Below are 13,185 nucleotides of genomic sequence, written 5' to 3'. Positions count from 1 at the left end.
TGCATTTACATTGTAATCTGAAGATGAGGAGCAGAATAACTTTCTTGTTTTGAATAGTGTTAGAGAAGAAACTTGTGTCAGCAGGACTGGATTTCTTGTTGGTAATTCATTAATTACCAGAATCTGGAACTAAACTGGAAATGAATGTTTTTTTAATGGTGATGGTATGGTATTTTGCAACCGCATTGAAGGAGCTAATTGAACTTAAATCTCAAGCTTCAAAAAAAAACCCCAAAACAACCAGTAAAGGAAAACTTCTATGTCTTCTTAGTGATGGGCAAAGAAATGTTAATCTTTCTTCAGACTTTAAAGGCAATTGCATGTGCTTTTGAGACTGACTAGTCCTCATTTACAGCAAGGACAACATATATGTCCTTAAGACCTCTGTAAATTTACCTTAATGAAGTACACTTGCTTATATGTGGCCATCAAACATTACTTGGTTTTGCTTTACCAAGTCTGAGAAATTTCATTGTAAGAGGCTGAGGTTAATAACCCATCAACTCCAGTTCTCAAGAGGGCTGCAAATATCACAATTAACTTCAATGTGTTTTCAACACATTTGGATATGTGTCTAACATTGATAACACAGATAATCCCACTAGTTCCGATGGAATTACTTTTGCTCCATATAATACAAGGTGGATGAGGAGTATTTTTAAATATCCTGTTGGTATGGATGTTGATTCTACAATAAACAATCACTCTGAGTGGTATTGACACATGTGAGTAAACCGATGTGTTCACCATTTTTTGCATTATTAACAGAACTTTTGCTGAATTATTCAAAGATCTTCAGGAATTTATGTTAACTCTACTAGGTTCAGAACTCCACTTGTTAAAAAGATACCTACATAGTATTTCAAAAGCAGCTGTTATGGTCATATTCATATAATTCAGGCACATATAGCTTTGTGTAACAAGAAAATAAGCTTTTGCTATTTCAGAGCCATCTTTTAAAAACAGGTAAGAAAGGGATATGAGAAAGTAGACTCTTAACACTTTTACACAGTCATGAAACATAATGATGGGAACTCCATTCTTGAGCAAAGCCACTGCTGATTCGTCCTTTTAAATACAATTTTACATAGATATGTGAACTAGTTTTGAATCATAAAATCATGGAATAGTTTGGGTCAGAAGGGACATTAAAGGTCATCGAGTTCCAACTCTCCTGCCATGGGCAGGGACACCTTCCACTGCAGCAGGTTGCTCAAAGCCTCATCCAACCTGTCCTTGAACACCTCCAGGGATGCGGCATCTATATAAACCTATATAAATCACAAATAATTCTGCTGATACTGGTGCATTTACATGAGGGTAAACCTGTCCTGAGATCAGAATGCATTTGTTTCCAGTAGGCATGGTTCAAATACTCAATTTTTCCTTGCTGAAATAGATCTTGCAAGCATAAATAGTTTCGCCTTCCACTTTAAAAAGTGACAAAGACATTTTTTCATGAGCACCAACAACCATTATTGGCTTTCTGTTAAGAAAGGAAGAGACCTATCAGCTAGAAAGATGGCACGGAGACTTTCTTCTTCAATAATTGTATTGAGGCTACACAAAGCACATCTTAAGAAAGAAATCCTAGAAGAATAGCTTCACATTTTCTTGAAAACCTCACAGTAGCAAGTGAAAGCACCTTCTTTGTTTAAAATCCTTACCTATCTTTGTCTCTCACCATTTATCTGCTTAAACAAAAATACTCTTAAAAAAGCGGAACAGAAACTGATTGTCAAATACAGAGAAAAAACAAACATAAAACCAGTTTTGAATATGCCCAGTGTTAAAAGTTCTAGGCTAACTTTCATTACAACTGTATACACACTGTCATAATATTAGTATTATGTTATAATTCATTAAAGTATGTTTGAAAAATCCAATAAGTGTGAGATGCAGTTTGGCAGTGAAGGCTTGCATTAGCCTCTTGGTACGACAAATGATGGGCAGCAGGACACATGCTTTGAATGGTCCTGAAAATGACAATCAGCTTTTTGATTTAATAGAATATAAATAAATATTCAGCAGATTAGTTATTAATAAAAGGGTAATGTAGTTAAAATACCAACCTAGGAAAATTATCTTCTCAGTAATACTTCAAGATAAGCAATGACAATGTGTGCTCAAACATGAGGTGAGATGAAGTGAGAACCACTGTGAGTGCCTGAGATGGAACTGTAGTGAGTTGGGCTTGAGCTGTTGCTCAAGATCCTGTCCCATTTTCTCCTGGCTCTACTCATTGGAGTGGTGACTGGGATAGGTCTCAGAAAATAAGTGTGGGTGTGGGTATGAGAGTAGGTAAAAAGCTTTCACCGATAGAGTCTATCTCACATTATGTAAAGTCAGTTACTTGTGAGATTAACCATTGATTAATCAATTGTGAGACAATGCTGATAAATGCAAATTTCAATGGAGAATTTCAAGGAGGATTTAATACCCACATCTTAATATCTAATTAAAAAAAACTTCTGTGTTTTTCTGTGTTGTGTTCTTTCTTGGTTGGGATGAATCACAAGGCTAGAACTACATACTATCCCTTCTTATTCCATAAATGACTAATGTAGTAAAAAAAAAAAGACAGTACCAACTATTGCAAAAGTCCCTATTATTTCCTTATTTACAAGCTCTAAAAGGGTGAACTGATTCATTCTCCTGCTGGCCTCCTGCTACTTCCACTGACAACTCCTGGATTCCTGATATTTGTTGAATCTGACAATGGAGCAATGAAGCACAACAAGAAAATATTCTGCAAGTACACAGGCATCAAAACAGAGGCTAGGAAAAATGTCGGCCCATCACTAAATGGGGCAGGTGCCCCTGGTGACAGAGAATGTGGAAAAGGCCAAGGTACTCAGTGTGTTCTTCACCTTGGTCCTTACTAGTAAGACTTCAGGACTCATAGTGATGTTCTGTGATTTTTGACAGTAAAGTTAAGTATATAATTCTACTTTTCCTGCTTTTATGGAAATGAGCAGCTTCTCTCTTCCTTCCTTTTTTCACCCTTCCTCCCTCCATGTTCTCTCCCTTCTTCTTCCCTCCCTGCTCACATGCCTGCCCTCTTTCCTGCTGCCTATCTTCCCTCCTTCCCTCTCTCCTCCCTTTTCTTTTCCATCTTTACAAAATAATCTCAATATGACCTTTGACCTCCAGTAATTTTACAAAGCACATTTTTTTTCCATGACTAAACACAGTATTTTCCACAACAGGACTTTTACTTGAAAGCAACTTCATTTTTGTGACTTCTAATCCCAGAAATCCAGGAGATCATCAAACTTACACAGAGCTGAAAAGGATTTAGCTGAAATTTTAGTTGCAACACACTTTCTTCACAATAAAAAAAAATGTTCATTTTTTTTGTCTTCTCTGTCCAATAACTGTTCTCAGTTTTATTATTTCACATCCTTGGTCTGCTTCAGGTTTGCAGAGGATCTAGTGGGTTATATCAAAGCCAATTAACTGAAAGGGTAATGATGGCGTTTACCTCTTTTTATGGCTTAACAACAGATATGCAGAGATACTTCATGAAGCCAGTCAGTACTTGCTTAAGAATACAGGGAAGAACCAGGTAGGATGTGATTAGTCCGCAATTGCCCCATTCTGGTGTGCTGAAGACACCTTTGTGGCCACCAGCCATTTAGTGAGCAATCTCCTTTTTGCTTCCTTGAGATGACTGCTTCTTGGTTTTGTTCTTTAGAGGTTATTCCCAAAGTAGAAAGAAAATGATGGAAAGGACAATCCCATTTTATCCTAAACTCTAAAACAAAATAAAGCTGGCATTAAAGCTAGTGAGCAGGACTATTTCATCATTCGTGCCCTTTAAATGTTCATCACCTCACCTGTAAATGGAGTGAACTTTGTTACAAACTCAGAAAGGTTCAGGCAAAATCTTATGAAATGATGTTAAGCCCAATGCTTTTGTACCTGTCTGTATTTCTCTGCCCAGCCTGTACCACTAATGGCACAAGCCTTCATTTTACACAATCAGGCTGCAAGTGAAGCTCAGAGGGCATGCAAGTCAGTCTCGCTGAGCTCACTTTTGGCATGGAGGTAGAACAGTTATAAAGGTGGTCATCTACAGAATTTCTTGCACTACTCCCTGAAGAATTTGGTGCTTTCCACAGTCTGAGGTTGGAAACAGTTATTACGGTAACTCTTGTGCAAAGTGCTCACCAGTAGGGAACCTGTCTTTTAGCATTGCCACGACACAGTACGATCTGGCACATGATGTCACCAAGATGAACCATGCCCTTTCTAAAACCTACTTGTCTTCTTGACACTAAAATCCTGTTCACTAGAACAACACTTTGCTGGCAGATGATGATCCATGCTAAAATATCTTTATATTGAAACTCTGCTTTGAGTGACCACTAATATTCTCTATTGAGGTGTACATGTTTTCTGATCTTATTTATATTATTAATGTAAATAAAGTTATTTCTTCAATAGGGCCAAAGTAGTATGTCAATATCTTGAATTTTTAATATTGAATTCAAGAAAGGAATGGAATGCATTTAACTACACCGAGATCTTCAGCTGAACTAAATTAATGTTCTGTACAACTGAAGTTGGTAGGAGAAGACAGCTGGGAGCCATATTTCTGCTCCTCCACTCCTACATAGGCTAGAAAACAAAAATAACCCCTCTTGAATATATTAGAATTGCCTTGTTACTAGCCTAAGTAGCATGGGCTACTTTATCCTAGTAGGTACATTGTACAGGATCAAAATACGGTAAAGCAGAATACTCCCTGCATTAACTCTGAGCTGCCTCTATAGCCCTTGAGTATTTGACTACACCCACACTGACAGATTCTTCACTGACATCATAAGTCAGCTTTCTGCCTGCCTTGTCAGCAGCGCAAAAAATCTAGAGCATGGGACACTGGTCTGGTCTCTATGGCTTCCCTATACCACTTGCGCACACCAGCTACCACAACTTTTCCCATTCACAGTTAGGTGACATAGGCATGCAGCATACCACTCAGTGAGGTTGAACCGTGTGGCATAAGCTGCTTGCTTCTTCAGCTAGCTAGATGACACCAAGCCAGATCTGTTGTGACTTCTGTTAGTCTAAGAACTACACCATATAGCAGTGCTATTTTTCTCTTTGGTAATCACCACACATTCATTAATGTTCATTCATATATGGTGTTCTAAACAATTTAATAATATGAAATAATAATAATCTTCTACAGCACCTTTCACCAATAAATCACAGAATTCAACAGTATGAATAGGGAATTTTGGAGGTATTAAACAGTATCTCCAAGATCATCCAGTGCAATAGACTGAATAAATTCAGTCTACTATTCTCTGTTAGGCACACTCTTGGTCTACTTCTGTTAATTTGTACTTTAATAACTTGTTAAAGTTTAAAACTTTCTTTGTTAAAGTTAAAAATCATCTTCCAACTCATAAGTCACAAACAGAAGCTTAAGATTTCAACAGATTTTATAATCTCTTTTCCCCTCAGCAGTGGTACGGCTGGATTTCATATAGATAAGGCATTGCCATCTCCCCACTTCTGATAACAGAGCAGTTACTTTCACAGGCCTGTATCTCATGATTCTGCACCTGTTACACATATGTATGGGAATCACATCTACTATGACTGCTACTCCAAGGTTTTGGGTTTTTTTTTTGCCTAGCCAAAACTGAAGCTTTGTTTAACAGGACATTCACAGAGGACTCTATTTTGCTACCATTAATAGATGACCTGATATCTCTATTCTTAGCAGTGAAACAGGCATCTTCTCTCTCTACAGGCGCTGTGAAGTCTTCAGCGTAAGAACTGCCTTTTATGAAGTTACTGTGCAGTTGCATTGTACAAAACCAGCCTGGTTTCAAGTTCTGTGTTGCAGTTCTGGATCTGTTATTTATGCAAGCAGTCCTGTTTTATTTAGACAAGTCGTCTTTCATGACTAAAGATAGAGAGGTTCATTTTTACGTGTTGATGAGAGATTCTACAGCTTTTGTTCCAAAGGAACTTCTCTTGAAGTTCATAGGTTGGTCAAGGGGAATAATGATTTTCTGAATCCTTTTTTATCTCTGTGCACTCCAAACAAGGATCTGAAACCATTCTAGCAAGCTTCCTATTAGTGGGACACCAATGGCCTTCAGTAAGGCTCTAAATAGAAAAGACTTACGGTTTTATTCCCCATGACACTTAAGTTTTATATAAAGCACTTCACACTCTCAGGCTGCCATAACTGATACAAAGAAACACTGGTTCCACTTAAACACCGGTAGACAGACTGCTATCAGGCTCTTAACAGTACAATAAGATTACAAACCTATTCCAAGCCTGATCCAAGATCCAACATCACCTGTGGAACAGCGCTTCCAATTACTTATGTTTTGTATCAAGATACAAGGCTATGGGGATACTCGTTATATAAATTCCTGTACAAGCTGGTACCACGGGAGCACACTTTTGTTAGTTTCTAGGTAACATGAGGTGTCCCTGACTGGAAAGTAAAGCTAGTGAGCTGTTGGTTTTCTACTGTCTTGTATTCCTGCTTGAGGAAACAGTGAGTATTGTCTTGCTGTAGATTTGGTTTTCCCTTTTCTGTCTTTCTTGTCAAAAATTCTTTAAGCTCTTTAGGCTAATGAGTGGGCCCTATGGTTATCAGAGGGTTGATGAGGGAATAAAAAGTTTCTCATATGGTGTCCATGTTCTTTGCCTTATGTATATTCTTAAACTGCCTTAAACCTGAAACAGTATACTTGACTTTTTTTACCAAAAGGTTGATTAATGCTCTTAGTTGTGGTAAATTTAATAAAAATTGAAAAAAAAATTATTATGAATCCGTAGCATAAGTAAGTGGCTCAAATCAATCTGTGTAAGAACCAGAAGGTTTTTGGAATGATTGGAAGTGGGGCATTTTTGTAATTTGTTAAATGTTTTACATTTCTTATTACAGCTGACGTTTTTCACATCATGTCCATCAAAGTACTTCAGAAATTTAATCAGTATCAAATTGTACGTGTTACTGAGATCCCATTGTTTCAAATGAAGCAAATTTATCCTAATTCCTATTTTTTTTCGGACAATGTGTGAGGTCCAAAAGTAAGATGCTTTGTCCTTGTATTCTTTCTCTCACAAAGCATTTGCTAACTTCAGAAGAGCGTTACAGACATACAGGTTTGAAGGTCAAACTGGTATCATATGACTTTGCTAAATATAGATGCCTGATGAATGGAAGAACTTCAAGGATCTCGGCATGTTTTGCTTGGTGCATTTCTAAGTCTGCATATATGCAGACTACTCCTCTCAGTAAATAACAAATATGAGAATAAATAAAAGAGAAAATATTTTGGCAGGTGTTGTGAATGTATCCCTTCTGGTCTTCTTAATGTAGAAGGGCAGCAGGACATGCCTAATCTGCAATATTTGCACTCTCATTTCACAGATCTGAAACTGACGGATACTCTGCAGAGAGGAAACACAGCATTTTAATATTCTCCTAACCTGCACGCAGCACTGGAATAAACTATTGTTGTTAAGAAAGCTTTTGCCATGAAACAACATTGCAGCATGTGCAACATTTCACAAGCAGAAAGAGAAACAAAAAAACGTACTAGTAGTGAACTGAAAAAGGAGAGGAACATTTAAAGAACTCCTCTGACCTACTTCCTCTGTCAAAAGACAATTTCCATGGAAAAATGGCTTTGAAATCGAAAGGAACCAACTGTGCTTGTACATTCCTCCTTGCAACACTGCCCAGGATCCTGGAACCTTTTAATGCAGTATGTGCTGACAGTTTACAGATGTGCAGCCAGGCTTCTTGCTATTTATAGCTGCCTCTTCTGCAAACAGTACTCTATGGGGTTGTAACACAGTAGCCGGCATTTTCTTTTATTTAGTGCTAGCATCACATTCATTTAAGAAAATTCTGCTCTTCACCTGACATGGCAAAGAAGACATATTTTTGAAGCTCAAACAGAGAGCACTACTAGAGGCTAAATGTGGAATTCATGAAGGAGCAGGACATCTAGGGGGAGGACTGTCTGAAAGGCGTCATTTGGCAGAGACGTGGGAAGAATAAAGGAGCAAATAGCCATGTGCCCACTCACACTTAAGTGGTGCTTCCATTCTTCATCACCTCTGCAGCGCAGCTAGGGAGGAGGGTCAGTGCCACCCCTGCACCTAAGGGCAGAGCTGCTGAAGTTGTCTGGGGTGCAATGTCCATGGGGTTCTGTATATGACTATGCTGCATGTCACTCAACCATGTGTTAAGCGTTCAGAGAGCCAGGCACGGTCTATTAATAGAACCCGGGAGTTTGGCACTCACACTTTTGCCGGTCTCCTCGTATGCTTCCAGAGATGCTGAGACTAGCCTGCTTTTTAGATCTGAAACTTTCCAAACTGCTGCATCCCCTGAGAAATCTCAGTGGGGTCAAGACAGCCCTAGACAGGTAAACAACAAGGGCTTCTGAACCCCAGGGTTGCTGAGCTGGGAAACGCGGAGGATACCGAAGGTAATGTGGGGGAGGGGAACCGGTTTTCTCGCAGAACCCCCGAAAGCTGGCAGGGTAGCACTCAGCCTGAAGGGGAAACGCCAAGGGGGCACCATCCCGCTGCCCCCCACCCCGCCTCGGGCAGCTCCTCTCGGAACGATCCGGGATGCTGCAGAGACACGATCCTCCTGAAGCACCACAGACAATCCCTGCAAAGGCTGCCAGGCGAAAAGCACTCGGAGCTGGCCGACGTCTCGTCACAAGAGACCTTCTCCGTCCCTCTCAGCCTCCTCAAAGACACAAATGACCGCCCCCCTTCCTTACATCCCGCTCGGCTTCCAGCTGCACGCGCGCCGCCCGGAGCCTCCCCCTCTCCCCGCCTCCCGGGGCCCCGGCCGGGCGGCGGGGCGTCCGGGCAGCGGCGGGAGCGACCGAGGGGCGCGGAGCCCTCTGCCCGCGGGGACGAGGGGCCGGGGGGCAGCGCGCAGCGCGTCGGAGCGGCAGCGGAGGCAGGGGTGGCCGGAGAAGGCAGGAAAGTTTATCTGCTCTTCTTGCTGCCGCTGAAGGAGCTGCGCTCGGGGCTGGGGGAGCTGTGGCGCCGGGCTCTGCCTCGCGTCCTTACCTCGGTGCAGTCGGCAGCGTTCTCCGCCATCTTCCTCCGCAGGAGCAGGCAGCGGGAGGAGTGTTTCATTCCCATAAGAGCTAGCCAAGGGATTGGGGCTTCAGGTTTGGTGCTGTGGTTTGGGTTTTCAGATATCTCCAAACACTGGCGTGCGCCAAAGGATAGGGAAGAAAAAAAATATGGAAAGCAGCAATAAATCTTGGTCTTTTCTGCGTCGTCCCTGGGAACGTTTGTCTCCTCTTAGCATCGGGAGCTCCTCGGGCACTTTCAAGTCCTCCTCTTTCTCCCCTCTCCTCCACCTCCAGTAAGATCTTTGGGTGGGCTGAGAGAGGCGGCACACGCTCTTCAGGTTAAACTAAAAAGCAGTCGGGCTTTGAGTCCTCCCCTTCAGAGAAGGCAGTCGAGCTAAATGAGAGAAGCACCAGCTACACTTAACATGGGCATGCAGTGACCAGCTGGGCATCTTGTGGCTACTGTCTTGCCTTGTGGCTACTCTTCCAGAGGCAGAGTGAGCCAGAGACAAAGCAACAGGACAAGGAAATCATAGCCCCTTATTTTCCATCTTTGGGCTTCTTTCATTCCCTCTAGGTCCCAGGAAACTTCCTTTAAAGATGGTCACAGAATTTGCCATCCTTTTTCTACGGGTGTGTTCTGAAATAGCAGTCCCTTCCCTTTCCTCTTACCCATCCCTCCCCCCTTCCCTTCTCTTCCCTGTCCCCTTCCCATCTCTTCCTGCTCTCCCTTCCCTCCTCTTTCGTCTCCCCCTTCCCTTTCCCTACCCATTCTTCTCTTGGACAGAGCGTGGTGCCCTTCTCTGGGAATTGCATTCACGTGTCTTATCATAGAAAAACACATTGTATCTACCTCCTCCCCTCCCACCCCCCCAACCCCCCCCAATTCCTGTTGCCTACACACTCAAACACACAAGCATGTATTCACACACTTTGTCGCCCTCTCACTCAGACGTGCATGATTTTTTTCCTTCTCCATCCCTCCTTTTGAATCAGCAACACTTTTCTTTGCAAGGGCTCTCAGCAAGGTAACCAAAGAAGCCTACTCCAGCTTCTTTCTTCCAAGTAGCAAACCTGTTTTCTTAATGTTATCTTCTTGCATGTGTTCTCCCAGCTTCTGTTTTACTTCAAGTTTTTCAGCAGCATCCACACTCCATCAGATAGTCTTGAATTGTAGAAATAATTCCTGATAAGGATGCAGCTTCTGCTGAAGGAGGCAGGGGGGTGGGGGCTGGTTGGGGGGGGATAGGACTTGCTGACGGTGAGATGGGGCTAAAGGTGTTTTGAACTTCTTTTTAGCCTTTTCCTAACGTCATATTTCTCCGTGGGAGTGCATTGCCACCTTCCCCACATGTTTATCTTGGCTTTCAGTCCTCCAGGAACTTTCTAGTTCTGAGCTGTCAGCTGGGAGGATTAGGTTTACCTCACTCGTGGTGCTGTGGATAAGGGCGGGAGAGGGGGTGTATTACATAATTAATCCTTCCAACTTCACTTTCTGCAGCTCCATCTCCAGCCCACTGTTCTCACGTTTCTGTTTTGTTTTTGTATGGAGGAGGTGAGAAAATAATGCTGCTGTGTGGGTATGTGTTGCTCGAAGGTTTTCAAGGACCAGAACAGGATTGCTGTTCTCTGAACAGTTTGAAATAATTTCCTCGGGGGTGCCAATGGAGACCTGAAGAGGAGGTTACTTTTGATGTATATTTTAAACATGCAGACAGCTCAGATGCTACATCAGTAACAGATTATGACAGATCAGGGAGGTTGATTTTTTGTCCCCTGCAGCCTATTCTCATACCTTTGAATTAGACTTTGTCCTCAGCTGACCTCTGGAATGCTGGCATACCATGAAGTGCTGCCAAAACAACAGGAAGTCCCTGAGCACACAGGAGGCTGAAATATTCTTGGAGGTGGGGAACAGAGACAGAGAATGTGAATTAAAGACCAGAGAGCAAAATCATTTTCCTAGCCCATGGGGATGAGGTGGCGGGGCCAAGAAAATAAAATAAACAAATTTCTCTGTTTTACTTGAATGACCTTCAAAATTCTTGTTCAGACACAGATCAGAAGGTATGCAGTACATTTCAGGGGTTTGTGATAAATCACATACAACAAGCAACCTAGGGAAGCAGAAGGTGTGTGGTATGCTGAAATGTCAAGTGACAACGATAGTTTGCCATGTAGGGCACAGTGGCACCATATGAAAAGATTTCAGAATGTGGGAGTATGTTGTAGAAATACATGCCATGTAGCTTGAGACTGGACGTCTGTGAGATACTTTGCAGAGCCATTTGGTCATTCAGTTTTTCACAAGCCTCTGACTTCCTGCTTATATTTATTCTCACACCTCAATTCTTTCACTAGCTCTACAAAACTGCCAGCTTTTTTAATAATCATCCACACCTACTTTGTTTATAAAGTGGAATTTTATTTCATATCTTCTAAGCATGGGGCTCAAATGGTGACAGAAGTGGAAGCCGGCCATCCTGCCTTTTCTTTGTAACATTCCTAGTGCTTTTGAAGGTCTTAAAACCCTTCAGACATGAAAACCCTTATAGCTATTGCCAATAGAAGCCATTTTGGAGTATTCCAAAGCAACCCTCAAAGTTCTGGGCTATGGAAAATCTTCTCATTGAATGCTTCAATTTCTAGGTGGAGGGATAAGGAAAAAAGTAAGAAGCAAATATAAATTCAATGTCTCTGCACTCTTTGTCACAATGTTTTTTCTGCTATGTCACAAAGATCAGGTGGTTAGTGGGTGCATGAAGTTTTAATCAGCATGCCTTTGGGCTAATCTACGTAGTTTTAGTGTGTTGTCTCTATTTTCAAGTGATACACTGCTAAACTTAGCCTAATTAAATAGTTTTTAAATTAACCCATGTTCTATATATAAAAATAATTGTTTGGTGTTTTTTGTGTTGTTGGGTTTGGGTTTTTTTTCAGAACTACTCCAGGACATATTTTCCAGTTTTCTCTGACAGCTGGGTCTATATTTCTGGTACAGTTCAATCACTCTTTAATCAGCCAAATGAGACATCAGATTTTCAAAAGCACTCAGCATCTGGCAAAACTAGCAGGCAGAAATTGAATATCTCCTTGCTGCGTCTGCTTCAGATACTGAATGACTTGCTCTGGCACCTATTCTTGTCCTCCTCCACCTCTTTGTCAATCCAGATGATACCTGACTGCTCATCCTTGAACACAGTGCTAATGCTTTATGGATACCAGGAAAACTTTCTAGTTTCATTGTTTCCAGAATAAACATGAATGTTTTGGTCCTGAACTCCTTGGAAATCTGCCACGTGGTTGGTTTCCTCACTCCTCCTTTTATGTTCTGTATGTGATTGAGGAAACTGCTTTGAAAACACACACCATCTACGCTAATCTGTTCTATTTCAAAGGGAAAATTATCTGTCCTTCATGATTTTTTTTAAATGAGTCATGGGTAAAAGTTATTCATGCAAGAATCGATAAGCAGTATTGATTAAGAGGCTGAAAACAGTGTGTTTACACATACACATGTCTGTCTGTGATGTCTGTGATGGTCTGTCTGTGACAGATGCTTGGCCAGTCTTTCAGTTTGAATATGTACCTTGGTGGAAGTTCCTGTTGATACTGAAATTCACAGGAACACTGAACATGAGGAATATGAGCATTCATACTGTTTAAGGGACAAATTCTTCCCTCAGACATGTGAATACAAATCCTGCTGACATCTGTGGCTACCTAAGGGTGGTAGTTGGCCATGGGAACTTAGCTTGGTAATGTATTTCTGATCCAGTTTTGTTAAATCTCAAGAAAGTACTGTAATGAAAAAAATGTCATGGTAGTAAAAGTGTATTTGTAACAAAGCCAAGAGACTTTGAAAGCATCCTCTGGATTTATATATATGGTGTATAAGTACATATAAAGGTCACAGAGTATTACAGAGTGGGGTGATGCTGAAGAGAAAGTGGAAAGGGGAGCATATATTACTTCAGATTTCCAGTAAAGGCAGCTGTGTTTGAGGCTGCTTTGCTGCTTGCTGAGTGTGGCAATAACACTGTGCTGGCCCTCAGGAGATTCAGGCTTATTGCCAGCTTTGTCATTAGCT

The 13,185-nt window shown here is 41.4% G+C and overlaps 1 protein-coding gene across 3 annotated transcripts in view; it reads right to left on the bottom strand.

Annotated features, from left to right (window-relative positions):
- PRMT8 (protein arginine methyltransferase 8) overlaps window positions 1-9,827 on the bottom strand; it is a 58,973-nt gene extending 49,146 nt beyond the window's left edge. For 2 of the 3 annotated variants that reach the window (XM_069863060.1, XM_069863069.1), the window contains exon 1: window positions 9,085-9,827. In XM_069863060.1, the coding sequence (XP_069719161.1) occupies window positions 9,085-9,159 (75 nt within the window). In that variant the 5' untranslated portion in view covers window positions 9,160-9,827. Of the gene's footprint in view, window positions 1-7,631; window positions 7,824-9,084 lie in introns of those variants that run through there. The other variant, XM_069863085.1, reaches the window with a different exon arrangement.
- Window positions 9,828-13,185: the final 3,358 nt, after the last annotated feature.

This window comes from Phaenicophaeus curvirostris, chromosome 1 (genome assembly GCF_032191515.1).
Source record: "Phaenicophaeus curvirostris isolate KB17595 chromosome 1, BPBGC_Pcur_1.0, whole genome shotgun sequence".
Lineage (NCBI taxonomy): Eukaryota > Metazoa > Chordata > Aves > Cuculiformes > Cuculidae > Phaenicophaeus > Phaenicophaeus curvirostris.
Note: the sequence above shows the minus strand (reverse complement) of the source record. Positions and strands in the feature narration are given on the sequence as shown.